The sequence below is a fragment of the Apium graveolens genome, chromosome 7 (genome assembly GCF_009905375.1).
Source record: "Apium graveolens cultivar Ventura chromosome 7, ASM990537v1, whole genome shotgun sequence".
Taxonomy (NCBI): Eukaryota; Viridiplantae; Streptophyta; class Magnoliopsida; order Apiales; family Apiaceae; genus Apium; species Apium graveolens.
This window is the reverse complement of record NC_133653.1, coordinates 6,001,095-6,020,408: the sequence shown is the minus strand read 5'-3', so window position 1 is coordinate 6,020,408 and position 19,314 is coordinate 6,001,095. Positions and strand designations below refer to the sequence as shown.

General features: G+C 33.2%; 2 protein-coding genes across 2 annotated transcripts; one reads left to right on the top strand and one right to left on the bottom strand.

The window, feature by feature from the left end:
- Nucleotides 1-5,041: 5,041 nt before the first annotated feature.
- On the bottom strand, nt 5,042-5,851 carry LOC141673176 (uncharacterized). The gene has a single exon (XM_074479908.1). It carries the CDS (start codon nt 5,849-5,851, stop codon nt 5,042-5,044), a length of 810 nt encoding a protein of 269 aa, XP_074336009.1.
- Nucleotides 5,852-6,906: 1,055 nt separating this feature from the next.
- On the top strand, nt 6,907-11,358 carry LOC141671835 (uricase-2). The gene is made up of 8 exons (XM_074478220.1): nt 6,907-7,175; nt 8,355-8,447; nt 9,277-9,352; nt 9,479-9,588; nt 10,357-10,448; nt 10,616-10,789; nt 10,876-10,969; nt 11,122-11,358. Exons 1-8 carry the CDS (start codon nt 6,966-6,968, stop codon nt 11,203-11,205), a joined length of 933 nt encoding a protein of 310 aa, XP_074334321.1. The 5' UTR covers nt 6,907-6,965; the 3' UTR covers nt 11,206-11,358.
- Nucleotides 11,359-19,314: the final 7,956 nt, after the last annotated feature.

Genomic DNA, 19,314 nt, shown 5'->3' with positions numbered 1-19,314 from the left:
TTCGTCGTATTATTGATCATTATTGTGGTCGCTGTGATTGTTACTATTACTTATAAACCAGCAAAAGAAGAAGAAATTTTTACGAAATTATCGTCAATGACAGACTTTTACTTTAAATGAAAGATTGTTGCAGCATTATCCTCATACTGAAGGACATTATTATGGTGTTCTTCCTCAAATTCATGGCTGAGCCACCTCTGATCATGGTCTTCCTCATGCTTCCTGCATGTTATATTGTTGCTTCATAGTTTCATCATTTTTATTTACTGAATTTGTTTCTTTCTTTTTTTATTGAAGTTTTTATTGATATTTTTTAAGATATAGAATGTTAGGTTTTGTAATATTCTAACACTTCCCCTCCCCTAAAGAGTCCACGAGGGATTGAACATCCTCAGCCAGTCTTAACCTTGATACATGTTGAGCCTTAAACTGGTAGAGAAAGGATCTATATTCTAACAAATATGTTAAAATATGTAGTTAATTTTGGCAGTGACAGTTCAGTTGTTTCGACTAATTATATAGCTTTCTTTTTTATTACAATGTGCTGAAGTTGTCCCATGACCTTGACCTAACAACCAACGAGTGAGCAATTTTTGATATTTGAAATTGATTCAGAAATTGAACACTTGATTTGAATTTATTTGCCTTTTAGATTTGGATTCGGATTAGATAGCAATTTTTAAAACCTTGAATAGGATTTTTTTTTTCTTTTTTTGAAAAATCAAATTTATATACGTGATATTTAATTAACATTAAAATACATAAGTGATAAATAAATAAAATTTTATCCTTGTAAATTTTTATTTGATTATATTTTATAAAATTATTTGTTAAAGCTTACGATGTCAGGTAATTTTTCCCCCTCAAAATATAGAAAATGAAAGAGTATATTTATTAAAAAAATGGTTTTAACTTAAAATATTAAAATAACATTTACAAGGATTATTAGGGAAAATGAATGCCAATTTATTGTGACTTAACAAGATTAGAAAAAAATTAGATCTTAAATCTTGATGCATAGAAATAGGATACTTCCTCCGCTCTAATTTAATGTACATTTTGATTTTCTAGGAGCGAAATTGACCAAGTTTGGACTCAACATAAAAAAATTATCGCTTAATTATTTTTAAAATCCGAAAATTATATTTTAAAATAGACTAAAAATATTTTTTAATGATATAGTTTTTATTAACTTTTTTAATTATATTATACGTGCAAATTTCAGTAAAATTTTAATCAAGTCGACCGATTAAAAGTTAAAATGAACATGTTTTTGAAGACGAATGGAGTAGTTGATCCTCTATTCATCTATACTATAATAACCGGAATGTGGTATAATTTGTAATTTGGTGAACCCCTCATTTTGGTTATCCCTTTCCATCTTAACCGTTGGATCTTCTTCATCAAATAATAAGAGCCGTTAGATCCAAATACTAAAAAAATACATTACACAAGTTTTTAGGTTCGAATCCTGTCAAAAACAAACATTTATATTATTATTTATAAAAATACAATACATATAAGTTCTCATGTTCGAATCCCGTTAACAACAAACATTTATATTATTATTTATAAAGATACATATAAGTTTCAGGTTCGAATCTCACTAATAACAAACATTAACACATATCACATTAATCATATATTATTTATACTATTTGAATTTAACTTCAAATTATACATAATAAAAATATAATTATATAATCATTATTTATTATTTAATTATTTATATAAAATTTTAATAAATTTAAATAAAATATAAATAAAAATATATAAATATTAACCAAGACGCACGGGCCGTAAGCTAGTAAATTTAATAAGAGTAAATCAAAGAATCTAACATAATATCACATTACGAGATTGAACATTTAATAAAATTATTTTTTGATCCGAAATATTATCTAAAGTGAGTTTGATACATTTTTACGACTTTATACTAGTAATTCGAGCTAGATTAATATAATTTGAGTTAAATAATCGGAACTACAGTGAAATTTGAACGATGGAAAAAGGTTGAATCATGATGTGTTTGGTTGTAACAATTCTTTGTATTAGCATCTCGATTACGATGTTTAGAAATAAACAGAAGTTTCAATTTTGTAGTTATAAATTATTATTTATTTTTATAAATGAGTATCTGATATAATAAAATTTAAATCGAGCGTGATAATTGTTAGAAAATAAACGGTTAACCACTTAAATTATACAATCTTGTCAATTTATAAATTCTTTTAGAATATTTAAAAAAAAGTATTCTGATTTGAAGCCTGCAAAAGTATTAACAAATTTTTTTGATCAAGGTATCACTTTTTACAGATGTATTTTGTTGCTTTTTCGACAAAACTTTGAATATGGGAATTTGAAATAATTATTTTTATAAAATGAGAAATAGAAACCAACACAAATACACAAATCATAAAATATTATAACTTAATTAAAATTGACTGTAACTAAAAATATATGTTATATGAACTAGAATAAAAATGTCGACAAAAATTTTCAAAAATTAATTAAGCCACGTCCTCTGTCATCTATCACAAATAAAAATTCCATAGAAAAATCATAAACAAGAAAGACAGTGAAGAAAAAAAAAGAGCACACAACAAAAAAGAATATAAAATAAAGAAATAAATAAATTTCACCTAGTGTGAAAACCCGGGTTATATAGCCCAATAATCAACGGGGTCAAAGGAGCGTCGCATAATGAAGCCCATTGTCCAATTAGCCCAGTAAGCCCACTATGCCTAGCCCGCTAGCCGTGTACTTGTAGATGAACTGTACATTAAAAATTCAAATCCTCCTTAAAAACATAAAAATAAAAATCAAATCTTACTTGAACTAAAAAAATAATCCTGCAACAATTCTATAAATATGGGTATTCATCCCTCGTACAAGCTACAAATTTTTTAGCTATTCTCTCTGGATTATAAAGTTCCATTCTTATCATCGCAAGCTAGTACTGTATCGTAACGATTATCGTAAATCAAAGTATTATAATACGATGAAGACCAAATTATTTGATTCGGAGTTGTTTCGAATAGGAGCTGTGTTGGTAGCAATAGCTGCGGTGTTTTTTCTCAAATTCATAATTGTGCCTCCTCGAATCGTTGTGTTGTTTATCGTCGTCATGCTTACTGTGATCATTACTTTCATGTATAAACCACCACCACCAGAAGAAGAAAATTTTACGAATTTTTTAGTACCGGAACACTCTTATTCCAACGAGAGATTTTCTCGCAACAACCATGATGCCGAAGAACGTAAGATAGTGAAGATAAACAAGATTAATTCAGAGTTGATTTCGAAAAATAAGATGAATACCCCGTCGAGTTCCAAATTATCGAGATTTTTGAGAATAACAAATATTTTTTCTGGTGTTTCTCCTCAAATCCGTGGTTGAACCTCCTATTGAATGTTATCGTGCATGCTGGTGGTATTCAATGTTTTACGAATTTTAATTCAAATAATTAATGTTATTTTGTGCGATTATATAGTTAATATGATATTGTAATGCAGTATATTTTTTTTATAATTTAGTCTTTGTCTTTCTGTTTACGGTTATTAAGTTCTCCGCTTATTCAAAAAAAAAAAGTTTCAAATAACGGATAACATATAACATGTTTTTATTTACGGAACTCATGTTTATTAGTGTGAAACCTATTTTATTTATAAGAAAATATCTAATAATATGAAACAACTTTATAAATTTGAAATTTTCGTTTCTGTAATCACCGACTACATTGATAAATCAGAAATATTTTCTAAATTCAGATTCAAATTAGGCCCAACTTTTAAAAAAGACTCAAATTTGAAATTGATTTTCACAAATTTTTACAAGGTGCAAGTGTAGAAAATGTGTTTTTTTGTATTGATGCGCAAGAAAAAACATCAAATCAAATATCAACAAATCTTATATTTTATGCAAGATAACATGTCTTCCCCGTTATTTTATTTGCAGAACTTACATACACTCCGAGTACTTTAATAAAAATGTGCATTCCATAAAACTTTACTCATAAAAAAATATATCATTAATAAATTAAATTGTTAACTTTACTCATAAAAAATATATCATTAATAAATTAAATTGTTAACTTTACTCATAAAAAATATATCATTAATAAATTAAATTAACAATTGATAAAAAGAACACACAAGAAATCGAAAAAACAAATTAAAAAAATAAACAATTCATCGTATAGTCCTGACTAAGACAGCCCAAGTCCACAGTTTATCAAAACAGTTAAACTGGGCCACGCACACAGCTAACTCATAGTCAAATTAATTACAAGAATGCCATTTTATACAACTATAAGAACTGATACATCTTTGATCAATAATCAAATTACATAAAGATAAAGATGGGTGGTGATATAATTGAGGGATACAAGTTTGAGCAGAGGCATGGCAAGAGCAGAGTTAGAGTAGGCAGGGTTTGGAGAAACAAAGAGAATGGTGTTCATGAATTTGCTGAATGGAATGTTGATATTTCTTTGCTCTCTGATTGCGTCTCTGCTTATGTGAATTCTGATAATTCTGATATTGTGGCCACTGATACCATGAAGAACACTGTACTTTTCTACCCCTTTTGATATCTCTCTCTCTCTCTCTCTCTCTCTCTCTCTCTCTCTCTCTCCCCCCCCCCCCCCTCTCTCCCCCTCCTTCCCTCCCTCGCCCCCCCCTCTCCCCCCCTCCTTCCCTCCCTCCTTCCCTCTCTCTCTCTCACACACACACACAGTATGCATATGATATTGTAAAGAAGCTTGTAAGAGTTGAAAGATTGAATTTTTTTGATACCCATCTGGGATTTTTGGAAGAATAAGAGTGGTGCTAATTGTTTTTATATATATTTGTATAGATTAAGATATTATATATGTGCATATACATGGTGTGCATATGATCCTGTAAAGAACTTAGATTGGATTTTGATCATATCTGATTATTTTGTTCAGGATGAGACTGATGCTAATTTGTTGTGAATTTCATTAAAGGTGATGTAATTGAAGTTTGATTCCCATCTGGGATTTTTTTTTGAAAGATTTTACCTTTTTATGTTTATGTTAAGTGGGAGGGGAGTGAGGGAAATGCTCTGCCAAATGTAAAAAATGATGGCTGCCGAGACTAATTGGTTAATTGAAATATGCAAAGATTTCCCTCTCAACTGGACAGTGGCATCTTGAGTAAAATCAACCCAGCTTCCTTGATAGCCAGTGCAATATCCTTTAGCTTGAAATGCTGCCAGAATTCTATGATAAAATTCACAAGAGAAAAATAAATGGTCCCTGGAATCTCGACAAACTGAACAAAAACTGCACACATCTAGCTGCTGAATTTTCCAGTCCTTTAATTGTTCCTGAGTTAGCAATCTATCCCGAATAGCTAACCATAAAGTAAGACTATGTTTCGGGATACTCTTCGAGAACCAGACAAGTGGCCACCACAGAACTGTACTCGTTCTTGGTCTGAGATCTTCCCAAACTCGATGAACCGAGAAAAGCCTTTTCTTCCCTGATATCGACTTCCATTCTACTAAATCTCTAGCATCAGACAACTGAATTCTCACTTCCTGTAACACAGGGAATTTCCTAAGTAGTTCTGAAGGCCATTCCCAAGCTCCATTTCTATAAAAATCAGCTACTTTTGCCAATATACTAGACCCCATATTCTTTATGTCCATGTAACTACAACTATTTGATAAAGGCTGATCAAAAACCCAATTATCAAACCAAAAGTTTGTAGTCTGAGCATTACCAACTTTAACACAAATAAATGGACACACTTCCTCTCCAATATCCAGAACATGATGCCGGAACACTCTTATTCCAACGAGAGATTTTCTCGCAACAACCATGATGCCGAAGAACGTAAGATAGTGAAGATAAACAAGATTAATTCAGAGTTGATTTCGAAAAATAAGATGAATACCCCGTCGAGTTCCAAATTATCGAGATTTTTGAGAATAACAAATATTTTTTCTGGTGTTTCTCCTCAAATCCGTGGTTGAACCTCCTATTGAATGTTATCGTGCATGCTGGTGGTATTCAATGTTTTACGAATTTTAATTCAAATAATTAATGTTATTTTGTGCGATTATATAGTTAATATGATATTGTAATGCAGTATATTTTTTTTATAATTTAGTCTTTGTCTTTCTGTTTACGGTTATTAAGTTCTCCGCTTATTCAAAAAAAAAAAGTTTCAAATAACGGATAACATATAACATGTTTTTATTTACGGAACTCATGTTTATTAGTGTGAAACCTATTTTATTTATAAGAAAATATCTAATAATATGAAACAACTTTATAAATTTGAAATTTTCGTTTCTGTAATCACCGACTACATTGATAAATCAGAAATATTTTCTAAATTCAGATTCAAATTAGGCCCAACTTTTAAAAAAGACTCAAATTTGAAATTGATTTTCACAAATTTTTACAAGGTGCAAGTGTAGAAAATGTGTTTTTTTGTATTGATGCGCAAGAAAAAACATCAAATCAAATATCAACAAATCTTATATTTTATGCAAGATAACATGTCTTCCCCGTTATTTTATTTGCAGAACTTACATACACTCCGAGTACTTTAATAAAAATGTGCATTCCATAAAACTTTACTCATAAAAAAATATATCATTAATAAATTAAATTGTTAACTTTACTCATAAAAAATATATCATTAATAAATTAAATTGTTAACTTTACTCATAAAAAATATATCATTAATAAATTAAATTAACAATTGATAAAAAGAACACACAAGAAATCGAAAAAACAAATTAAAAAAATAAACAATTCATCGTATAGTCCTGACTAAGACAGCCCAAGTCCACAGTTTATCAAAACAGTTAAACTGGGCCACGCACACAGCTAACTCATAGTCAAATTAATTACAAGAATGCCATTTTATACAACTATAAGAACTGATACATCTTTGATCAATAATCAAATTACATAAAGATAAAGATGGGTGGTGATATAATTGAGGGATACAAGTTTGAGCAGAGGCATGGCAAGAGCAGAGTTAGAGTAGGCAGGGTTTGGAGAAACAAAGAGAATGGTGTTCATGAATTTGCTGAATGGAATGTTGATATTTCTTTGCTCTCTGATTGCGTCTCTGCTTATGTGAATTCTGATAATTCTGATATTGTGGCCACTGATACCATGAAGAACACTGTACTTTTCTACCCCTTTTGATATCTCTCTCTCTCTCTCTCTCTCTCTCTCTCTCTCTCTCTCTCTCCCCCCCCCCCTCTCTCCCCCTCCTTCCCTCCCTCGCCCCCCCCTCTCCCCCCCTCCTTCCCTCCCTCCTTCCCTCTCTCTCTCTCACACACACACACAGTATGCATATGATATTGTAAAGAAGCTTGTAAGAGTTGAAAGATTGAATTTTTTTGATACCCATCTGGGATTTTTGGAAGAATAAGAGTGGTGCTAATTGTTTTTATATATATTTGTATAGATTAAGATATTATATATGTGCATATACATGGTGTGCATATGATCCTGTAAAGAACTTAGATTGGATTTTGATCATATCTGATTATTTTGTTCAGGATGAGACTGATGCTAATTTGTTGTGAATTTCATTAAAGGTGATGTAATTGAAGTTTGATTCCCATCTGGGATTTTTTTTTGAAAGATTTTACCTTTTTATGTTTATGTTAAGTGGGAGGGGAGTGAGGGAAATGCTCTGTTACTGTGTTGTCTGTTGGCTATAAATTAGGACCGAGCAGAGATCCGGAAGTAGTTCAATGGGTGGATGGAGATAAGAATTTAAACCTCGAAGAAGTCTGTTGAAATCGAGATAAAGAGGGATAGTATCGGAGTAAAATGATAGAAATGAGAGTGAAAATGTTAGATCGTATTTGTAATTTTCCAAGTTGCTAGCGTAGTAAAGCTTATAGTAGACCAAGGGAAATCATACAAATTTATGTATGTAATTCTCAATATGCTATAGATGATAAAATGCTAATTAACAACTTCCAGTAGTAATCTTATCTGACAGTATCGCCTCTTAAAAAAAATCCATAACATCTGCCTGTTTTAGTTTTCTGCCGCTGCTGAAATTCATTACGTGCCAAGCATATTATACCTGCGTTTTTTTAAGCAAATCATCAACATTCTCCGATTAAATTTTCCATAAATTTGCATTGTTTTGGCTCTGTCATTGCCATGGTTTTACCAGACCGAGCCGTAGACCGCTACTTTTTTATGTCATTTGTTCAGTCAGACTATTTTGTGTCACGTTTGAAATATATTATCAACACGAGATCAGTTGCATGATAGTCGAGGTTACACATATCTCGGAGCTGTCATTTTGGTTATTAAAAAGTTATGTTGCGGTTATTGCAGGTTTATGTGAAAGCTAAGGAATGCTCAGAACAAGTTTCAATGGAGGAATTTGCAATTGTACTTGCTAAGCACTTTACATCTTTTTATCCGCAGGTAAATCTATTGTAAATAATTTTTACAATTTTCTTTGAATTGCTTTCACTGAAATTGCTTCTTCGTATTTTGTGTCCATTGATATTTGATATTCTCATCTTTTTTATATGTTAATGATTTCTTTGGAGCAGTTTTTAAGACTTCTCTTTTAATAATCTTCCATTTGTTCAGGATTTTCGTTCGTTTTACGAACTCCCTTTAACACTAACCTTTTAGCACTAATATTCAAATGTCTTACTTGGCAGTGACCCAACAGTACGAAGGTTATTTGATTTTGATTTATTTAATTTATTAAGATTTGATGACATAACAGAAAATGAAATATTTGTTAGAGGTTTTCCTCCCTCTCACCCCCTCCCTCGATTAAAGTTTTCTTAAGGACCTTTTACATTCCTGCTTTAATTTTGGTTGATTGTCATTATTTTGTTAACAAGATACTGATTCTTTTTCTTTTCGAATACGGGTAAAAGCTCCTTATGGGTTGTATAAAAATAGTTGCTGATACTAAGCTGATACCAATATTACAAAATATGTTCGGTACAGTCGTACAGATATGGATGTGCAGTTTAATAGTGTAGATATGTAGTTTTGAAGGGTTTTACTGTACCGGCATAAATTCGGGATGTAGTACACCAAGTACAACTAGTCATTAACTTTAAGACGTGTATGTTTATGTGTGTGTGTATAAATGAGAAATTTAATTATGAATACCTAAATATAGTCTTCAGAGTAATAGAAGATTTTGCGTAACTTCAGTTTATATAATTTTTCAAGGTTTCCTGCGACAGGACAACTTCTTTATTTATTGTCTGTCATTCATTTTTCACAGGTAACAACGGCCATAGTTAAGATTGTGGAAAAGCCATGGGAGCGTTGCTACATAGATGGTCAACCGCACAAACATGGTTAGTTTTTCCATTCCTTTGAAGCCATGATTAGTTGATTACAAATTAGTTATGTCTCTTATGCTTCTCAATACCCGTCAGTTTTGCAATTATTTTTGCTGCTGGTGACAATTGTTTGTATTGAAGGCTTTAAACTTGGATCTGAAAAGCATACTACAGAAGTTGTCTTGACGAAAGTTGGTGCTCTGCGGGTGACTTCAGGTATTGAAGGCTTGTCATTGCTGAAGACAACACAGGTTAGCTATGTCATTGCCCCTGCTTATTTCTATTGCTTAATATTGATACAGATGTCATTTGGTTGAAATTGGATATGTATATGGGTAAGTTAAAGCAGCTTACCAGTTACAGTCAACAGTCAAACCACAGTTTGATATGATCATTGCTTTAGATTGATCAACAATTAGTACACGGATGACATTCATAATATTGGATATATTTCTTTTTGGATTATGTTTTCACTGCGAAGTAGCACATCATTTTTTTAATGTCAGGTTTTTTACACCACTGAAAACTTTAAAATGTAGTGGGATTCACAATTTTCCTGTAGTTGAATTGTAATTTTTATATAATATAATAAAATTTGGTTTAAAAATATCACGCAAGACTTATTTGGGTCACTAGTTTGCATATTATGCTCCGCTGTAGCTTTTGTTGTTTTTTGTTAATTCTAATTTAAATCAATCTGCATTGCTGGTTAGGATTGTCGATAAGTACTGCTTGGAAGATTTTAAACAGGAATATATCACTAAACTAATGTAGGCTCTTAAAGGTTGCAGTTGGTTTAGACATTTAAACTGAAAAGGCTTGCAACAGTGTTAGCTAGATAGTATAATATGCCACGGCCTTTTTTGAAATTAATAGATCCTTTTTTGGAGTGTTAATTTGTATCATACTCTGTGCTTCTCTTGTTTAAATCTTGTAGATTGTTTACTGTTCAAAGATCCTATTATGTCTTTGTCAGTAAGATACTGGATTCTGATTTTTTGTTAGTTTTCTGATAACAGTCAGGTTTTGAAGGATTCGTTAGGGACAAAAACACCATTTTACCAGAAACGCGTGAGAGAATGCTTGCAACAGAGGTCTCTGCTTCATGGAGGTATTTTCGCAAATTATCGATTAAAAGTATTACACATAACCGTAACTTAGACTTGTGTTCCTCTGCAAAAGAGTGGTCTTATCTTTTTTTTTGTATTTGTACTTGTTTACACAAAAGATTATGAAGTTGTGGTAATACTGCGACTCCTACCGTAAATTGTGATGCAGGTACCCTTTTGAATCTCCCGCAAGCATTCCTGTCAAACCACTTTACTTCACTAAGATGTACCTGGAGGTGAAGAAAGTTTTAGCTGAAACTTTCTTTGGTCCCCCAAACGAGGGAATTTACAGTCCATCTGTTCAGGCCACTCTCTATCAGATGGGAAAGGCTGTTCTTGGCAGGTTCGCTCTCTCTCCCACATCTATTCTGTTTATCTAATTCATCCGCTTTGGTAAAACATTTACTCGATTTATTGACATTATATCAGGTTCCCTGATGTATCATTCATCCAGTTAAAGATGCCGAACATACATTTTCTACCAGTCAACTTATCAAGCAAGGACAATCCAGTAATTGTGAAGGTACATGATTTGTACTCTTAAGATGGGAAAATGAAACTGATAGTAGTTCAGATATTCCGACTTGGGTTAACCTTAAAGACGTTAAAGTTAAAACATATTTGCGTGAGTTTTATTTTCTGATTCGTTATGATTGATTACTGCGACTTTTGCAGTTCCAAGATGATGTATTTTTGCCAACAGATGAACCACATGGTACAATCGAAGCAAGTTTGAGCCGGGTATTGTCAAAGCTGTAGAAATATCTCGACAAGTATCAATGTGCTCAACTTCCCTCAGTATTACGTTCTTTGCCGTAACTTCTTAAAATAAACCCTCTTTTTTGTAAATCATAATAAATTTCCAAGAGTTGATGCTGTAATAAGTATGATAGGTATGGACAGTTCCAGTTACTTCTCCCAGGTGTATACTATCTTTTGTCAACATCATTCCTATAAGTAGCTGGTTGTTTGAGTAATTAAAGATGCCAGTGAAGTAGAAATAGAATTCTCATTTGCAAGAATTTCTATTGAGATTGAAGCCTTGTCCAAGACAACTTCAATTTTAAACATTTGTGTGGATGGAATTTTAAATATTTAAACCAGTTGTTTTAGAAGTCTTCTCTTTTTAAGTTGTTATAGAACATTGATCAAATAGGTTGTGCTTAGAATTTCATGAAGTTCCTTGGCATCTCCTCAAATGTTCACATTGTCAAAATTACTTCGAAGCTTTTTTTTTTTATATATATATTGTAGGTAATCCGCAGCCGCTACCCTTCGGGTGTGCACTGGGACCCTATGTGTTCACACAAAACTTCGAAGCTTTTTTATACAGACAATAGAGAAAATATATTTTCAATTTAGCATTGCACATTTGGACAAACATTTACAGAAGAAAAGAGTATGGTAACTGAGAACTGAAGGAGTACTGAGTTGATATCAATTTACAGATGATCCTTAAAGTCAAAATTAACATGTTGGACTGCTTGAATTAAAAAAAAAAAGATTAGTCCCAACTCAGAACTCTTCAACTTGTTCTCTCTTGCAGGAATATAATCAAACCTTCTGCGTCCAAACCTGGGTTGATTGCTGTATCGAACACCATACCCGTGTCGTTTGTTTCGCCGAGTGGTATGTGGTTGGAATGAGAAATCGGGTTAAGTTAGTATAAGGTTGGGTTTCATTCTTAATTTCATGTATTTGGTTGAGTGATAAAATGAATATATTTAATTTAAATATATTTAATTTATTAAATTTTATTAATTCAAAAAAATTATTAAAATTCTACTTTTGTTGTGTTTTAGTTTATTGATTTAATTTCATGTTAAACATTTACATAAAAAAAATGTATAAGAAATGAAAATTATATTTGATTACTCATATATGTGTTCCATACTCATCTCTCCACTGTAATATCAAAAACCCATATCTTAGTGGTTTGAGGTCTATTAATTCCAAATCAAAACTAAAACAAAATACAATTTACCAATCCAAAATTCTATTACAAAGATCACTATTACAAACGCGCAGCTAAAAGCGGAAGTCCAAAAGTCATTCTAGTCCAATCCTAAGTCCTCACACTCCAATTATATCCAACTCGAATCTTAGACAAAACCTGAAATATTAAAAAGATGAGCGACAAAACCCAGAAAGAAAACAATCGATCCAACTAATAGGTCAAGTAATATGAACACATATAACAAAATAAGATAACATATACGATACGATATACGAAATAAACACTTTCGGTACATATTCTTATTCTTATTCGATACACACAATACACATACCACATAAAAACCAATAATTCAAAATCCACAATTCTTGCCACGACCACTACAACCCCATGATAACAGTCCTAAATTTTCACAAAACTGTCACTACAATCCGGTGATTACGACCTTAAGTTCTTATCCGATATTTTCACAAATTATGACACAAATCAGAGATCCAAAATTATTGTCTAGACACCACACATACATCTCGATATATATTCTATAACACATAATACTTTCAAATATATCATCACTTAGCCCATGTTTTGATAATCAAATACATACACATAACACAGTTTTAAAAACACTAGCAAGATCGATCGAAAACTTACCTCAAAATCTGACCAGATATGAATATAGTCTTTTTGACCATCTAAACGACGGTTTCTTGGAAAACACAAAGCACGAAAGTTGCAGAGAACGAAAATACCTTTCCGAAAAGTCCAGAATCAACGAATTATGACTTATGATAAATTTTCTACGAATTTTACAAGACTGCTGATTTATGTTGACAAGAGCCCTACGAATTTTATAATTAAAATGACGAAAACGAATAGGATCTATTTATAATGATACAAAATCCTATTTCTTAACCTACAAGTTATCCATATTAGAATCTGATCCAAATTTTAGGCCCATTACTCTAATTCAAGCTTTTTGGTCAAACCAACCAGTCGTTGATTGTGTTCTTGGAGTCGTTGCAAAGCTCGTGTCGATACGATCATAACCATACCAAAATCTTCGATTAAGGTTGGGTATTTATTGATTTCATATTTTTGAATTTTTCATTTAAATTCGGTTTTGATTACAGGAGGATTGTTTGATGTTCTTGATGTTTGATTATTGTTCTTGAGATCATAAGGATCATTTCCACATGCTGTTTGTGTGATTTGGTACAGTATTTGTTAAAAACGAGTTTTTAAAATTTTGTAATTCTATAAATCCATTTTTCAGTTTGATTAAGTGTTCTTGATTGTTTTTGAAGCCTTGAATAGATTATACACGTTGTAAGGTTTATTTTTGGTACCAAAATCGTTGATTTTGGTTTAGTATTGCGTAATTTCGATGGTTCGTCGGAAAACTCAAGAACTCGGTCGGGTTTTTATCGGGAATTGATTTCCCGAGGTGATTGTGTGATTCTGAGAAGCCTGGGAGTTGGGGGAAGATCAGGGGAGTGATTTGGACCAAGAAACGAGTCGGTTTGGTATTGGATTCGGCCTGGTTGACGTCGCCGGAAGGTGCCGGAATTCGGCACCGGTTTCTGGGATTTCCGGTCACCGTCCCCTATGTTCCCGCCCTTTGATCCAGTGAAGAAGAAGACAGGAATGCAGAACTTGTTTCTGTATTTTTGTTTTCTTTTTAAGTCAAAATTTTGTTTTAAAAATTCCTAAAATCCTTTTTAAATTCCAAAAATAATTTGGTTACTTATTTAATGATTAATTGATTTTTTTTTAAAATCCCAAAAATTATTTTATTTTATTATTTTTAAAAATCCTGATTTGTTTTAATTATTTATAATTTATTTTAATTAATTATTTAGGATTTAATTAATTGATTAATTTGTTTAATAAATTAATTTTATTAATAAATAATTAAATAAAGTATAATTATTCATAATTAAGTAAAATAATTCCTAAAAATTATTTTAAGCTTTTAAAAATATATTTGGGCATTTAAAAATCAATTAATAATTATTATTAATTGATTTGTTCTTATTTTAATCATAATAAATAGACCATTCATCCGTTGAATACGAAACGAACGCATCTAGACTCAGAAAAATAACCTGCTTTCATTAAAAATACTTTCGAGACCTGAATCCTCTTGTAGCAAAGGGTCGTTCATTTTACTAGTCATTATGAGTCGAATACTTATCGAAAATTCCCTATTTTGACCCGATTTCAGTTTTAAAAACACCGAGACCTATCTTTTAACGATCTAACTTATATGTTATGTGATTATTACGTGCTATGTGATATGCATGCTGTCTGTTTATAGTTTTCGATGCCATGATTAGATAATGATCAGGTAGACGTTGAGACGTATATACGTTATCCGAGTTTGTCTGGATAATTAAATAAGTATGTTTGATTTATTGAATCAAGTCCAGAAGGGGAGACATGGTTATAAAATTTAAGTTCAGTCTTTGCATACCAGGCAAGTACCCTGTCCTATTCCAATTTCAGAATAGACAATTGTTATATATTTGAGATTGATATTGCTGTTAGGTAAATCCTTTTGATACAGTACTTTCGAATACTCGTAGATTGTTTGAGACATATAATTCTATTAAATTGTTCTACTAGAATGTTAATTTCATTCCAGATACATAGTGGATCACTATGTTATCCCATTTCACTCCATACAGTGGAACTTGATATTGATATTTAGCGAATAATTAATCATTCTAGTTATTTCGCTATCAGTTGTTGAGATAACTCCGGACCATGTGAAATGGGGAGTAGATTATGATAGGATATCGATTGATTCGATTCCTTTATGACGGAAAATTATTTTCATTGGAAGATGCGTAAGTGGCCCGGGCGGGTGGTCCAGCATTAGGGCTTTATATTAACTGAAATATGTTTATACAATTTTGTCCTTTGGCCACAATGTGCCTTTTTATTAAAGTACATATCGGTTATGGCCGGTATGTAGCTTTTGTTTGAGTACTCGTGTTTGGGTTCTAAATTCTACAAATTATAATCCAGCTCTATCACAGTGGCTGATCAGCATGTGATAAGGCATCCACCGGAATATTGTGATTACCGATCTAAAACTTATTGCTTACTATTTTATAAGCTTACTGTTAGCTTCAGTTATTATTCAGATTTCATTGATTATATGTTGTTCTTTCTTTATCAGCATAATACTGTTGTTATGTTTTTGAGCATATATTTATACTGCTTGTTGAGCATTTCATAGCTCATACTTGTTTTATTGTGCTGATCTTTCAGAGAGGGATTGAGATGCCTCGTTTGTTGCACACTGCTAGGAAGAGGGTGCCTCTGGTGCATCATCAGATCTTTAGGTTTTAGGTGCCTCAACAGCAACATGTAGGATTTGGGAGTTGGTGTAGTTTGTACATTAGTTTGTAGTGTAATAATAGAAGTAAAATGGTTTGTAAAATTTATTAGACTTTTGAGGATTAGCATAACTTCATGTAGAGGTTATCCCAATCATGTTTGTAGTTGTAATAACTAATGGTTTGTGTTAGTATCTATTTCATATTATAACCTGTGCTCGATCCTAATGCATGCAGGGGTCATAAATAGTATTTTAATTCCGCAGTGTATATTATTTCATAGTTTATCAGTTAGTGACCCCCAAAATCTAGACCCTGGATTTGGAGGGCGCCACACTTGGGCGAGGAATTTTACCGCTTTTTTTTATTAAAATATTTACCGACTTATTAATACTGATCAGGATTTGCTGTCGGTAATACTGATAAGCCAGGTTTACTGCTTATTTTTTTTGGGTAAATGAGGTCAAGCCTCGTATATATTAAACTAAATGAGAAAAGAATATACAGGGGGACGCTTCTCAAATTTCTTAAGGAACAAACCTCCAAAAGAAAATAAGAAAAGGATCGAAACTAAAAATAAAAGGATAGAAACCAAAAATACAAGCCCAATCAACAAACCCAAGATAAGGGAAACTAGGTAAAAACCAACAGGCCCATGCCAAAAACCAACTCAAAAATGGGCCTAGAAAACCAACCCAAAAACTGCTAATCCAATCTGCACAAAACAGGCACAACAACTCCAAATTCCATTCGAACCAGCCCAACTTTATAGCAGGAGACCTAAACCAAAAACCTCCACAATAGCCCAATCTCTTCCTACTAACAAAAGCGAATAAAACCAAAAACAAAAACATCACTTTAGACAAACAGCACACAAGCAACATCAAGAAGTTTTCCCCAGAAAAAAACCAGAACTCGAGACTTAAGCACCCTCCCATCTAGAAAAGACTATATATCTGGAAAAAACAAAGCACGCCCAAAGACTGCATCGACACGATCAAATAAGCCATAGCAGCACAACTTAAAAACTTCACAGGAATCTCCAGGTTGACAATCACAGCTCTACAACCAAAATGCCTGCTTAAAAAAGCAACAATATCCTCCCCCAGACCCTGATCAAACCACCAGCTATCTCCACTCATAGTCGACACCCCACTAAGCCTACCCCTAACAAACCCAGCCACCCGAAACAGCAAAATCAACTCCTGCCAAAAATTCCAGACCACCCTCAACCTAAAAACCTCTCTACCCAGATCAAAAAATCTCTCCCCTGCATCAAGGACAATCAGACCCAGCTCAAAAAAAGAAAAACACCAGCCAAAAAAAACTGAGTACACAGACAAAAGAACTCTCAAGCATACAACTCTCTCTCCTGAATTCTCCCTCTGCCCCACTCAACTAAAAAACCCAAGACCCCGCCCAACAACATCACAAAAACATTCCCTCTACTCTTCAATCTCCCAACCACCCTACAACCTCTACCCAAACTCCAAACCCCATTCCCAAGCACAAACACGCACTCAACCCCCCACACCCCCAAAAACCCCAACACCCAAAAGAACCAAACACACAGTTACACACTCACACACACTAATACACTCACACACACTAACACACCCACACACATGACTCCAAACTGGACACCACAGTGAAGATCAGACCAGCTAACCCCAGCAAACTCCCCTCCCAGATTTACAACTTCTCTCAATAGGATAACAGACCCTGACAGAAAATGATTTGGATTAAAGGAAGCTCTAATTAAAAAATCCCACCAAAAACCTTCAGATAACATCCTATCCTCCAGATAAAAACGAGCACTGCTCAGCAAAACCAGGAAAATTCTGAGGAAACATACATCCTCCAGAGTCCCAGACTTCAACAACCCACAGATCCTCCATTTGTGCCCACCTCCCAACAACAGATAAATTCCAACCCTGGATACAAAATTTCCAATAACTTAATAGAGAACACCCCCTCTTGGTTGAACACATACTCAAAAAACCAAGCAATAACATCACTACGCAAATCCCAAACTCACAATCAACTAAAACCCAGACCTCTTCCAACTTAAAATCCCAGATTATCTAATCCAAACAGAAAACCAAAAAAATCACCCAAAAAAACATTAACTAACTTTGGATCGAAGAGAGCCCTACTACAATACCCCAACTCAACATCTCATCTCGCACATGAAGCAATCTAGACACCGATAAACCCATGAGCTTCTTTCGAACATCATCCTCCACATCATTAATTATCTACAAGGGCCTCTTCCGTTTGTTATGGAACAATCTATGATTACGTTCCTGCCAAATGTAAAAAATGATGGCTGCCGAGACTAATTGGTTAATTGAAATATGCAAAGATTTCCCTCTCAACTGGACAGTGGCATCTTGAGTAAAATCAACCCAGCTTCCTTGATAGCCAGTGCAATATCCTTTAGCTTGAAATGCTGCCAGAATTCTATGATAAAATTCACAAGAGAAAAATAAATGGTCCCTGGAATCTCGACAAACTGAACAAAAACTGCACACATCTAGCTGCTGAATTTTCCAGTCCTTTAATTGTTCCTGAGTTAGCAATCTATCCCGAATAGCTAACCATAAAGTAAGACTATGTTTCGGGATACTCTTCGAGAACCAGACAAGTGGCCACCACAGAACTGTACTCGTTCTTGGTCTGAGATCTTCCCAAACTCGATGAACCGAGAAAAGCCTTTTCTTCCCTGATATCGACTTCCATTCTACTAAATCTCTAGCATCAGACAACTGAATTCTCACTTCCTGTAACACAGGGAATTTCCTAAGTAGTTCTGAAGGCCATTCCCAAGCTCCATTTCTATAAAAATCAGCTACTTTTGCCAATATACTAGACCCCATATTCTTTATGTCCATGTAACTACAACTATTTGATAAAGGCTGATCAAAAACCCAATTATCAAACCAAAAGTTTGTAGTCTGAGCATTACCAACTTTAACACAAATAAATGGACACACTTCCTCTCCAATATCCAGAACACTCTTCCAACTCCAAGATGAATCCCAAGCTACTTTAATGTCCTAAAAGCTCCTGTTCCTGATTCAATATTCATTCACCCATTTCACCCACAATGAGTCTTTAGAAGCGACAATATTCCCGACATGATACGACAACAAAGCTTTATTCCAGCAACACAATGATTTAATCCCCAGACCTCCCCCTGCTTAGGAACACACACATCCTTCCACGCAATCTTGACCTTGCCTTTAGTAGCAGATTTACCCCCCTAAATAAAACTTCTAATCATTTTCTCCACCTGATTCGTAACTGACAGAGGGATAAAAAACATGGAACTCCAGTAGACTTGAAGCGGCAATAAAACTGAAATAACCAGTTGAACCCTCTCAGCAAAATTAAGCCAATTATTCTCCCAAGACTCAATACGATCCCGAACTTTCTGAATCAGAGGCTTACAGTCCCTCACCCACAGTCTAGTCAAAATCAAATGAACCCCCAAATACCTTATAGGAAGAGTTCCTACATTAAATTCTAGAATATATTGGTTAAAGACTTAGTTTCCAGCTTGACATT

Excerpts from the sequence above, each read along its gene's own strand:
- LOC141673176 (XM_074479908.1), bottom strand. The coding sequence starts at position 5,851 with ATGGTTGTTGCGAGAAAATCTCTCGTTGGAATAAGAGTGTTCCGGCAT.
- LOC141671835 (XM_074478220.1), top strand. The coding sequence starts at position 6,966 with ATGGGTGGTGATATAATTGAGGGATACAAGTTTGAGCAGAGGCATGGC. Across the intron at positions 8,448-9,276 it reads TTACATCTTTTTATCCGCAG|GTAACAACGGCCATAGTTAA; the intron begins GTAAATCTATTG and ends CATTTTTCACAG. Across the intron at positions 9,353-9,478 it reads TGGTCAACCGCACAAACATG|GCTTTAAACTTGGATCTGAA; the intron begins GTTAGTTTTTCC and ends TTTGTATTGAAG.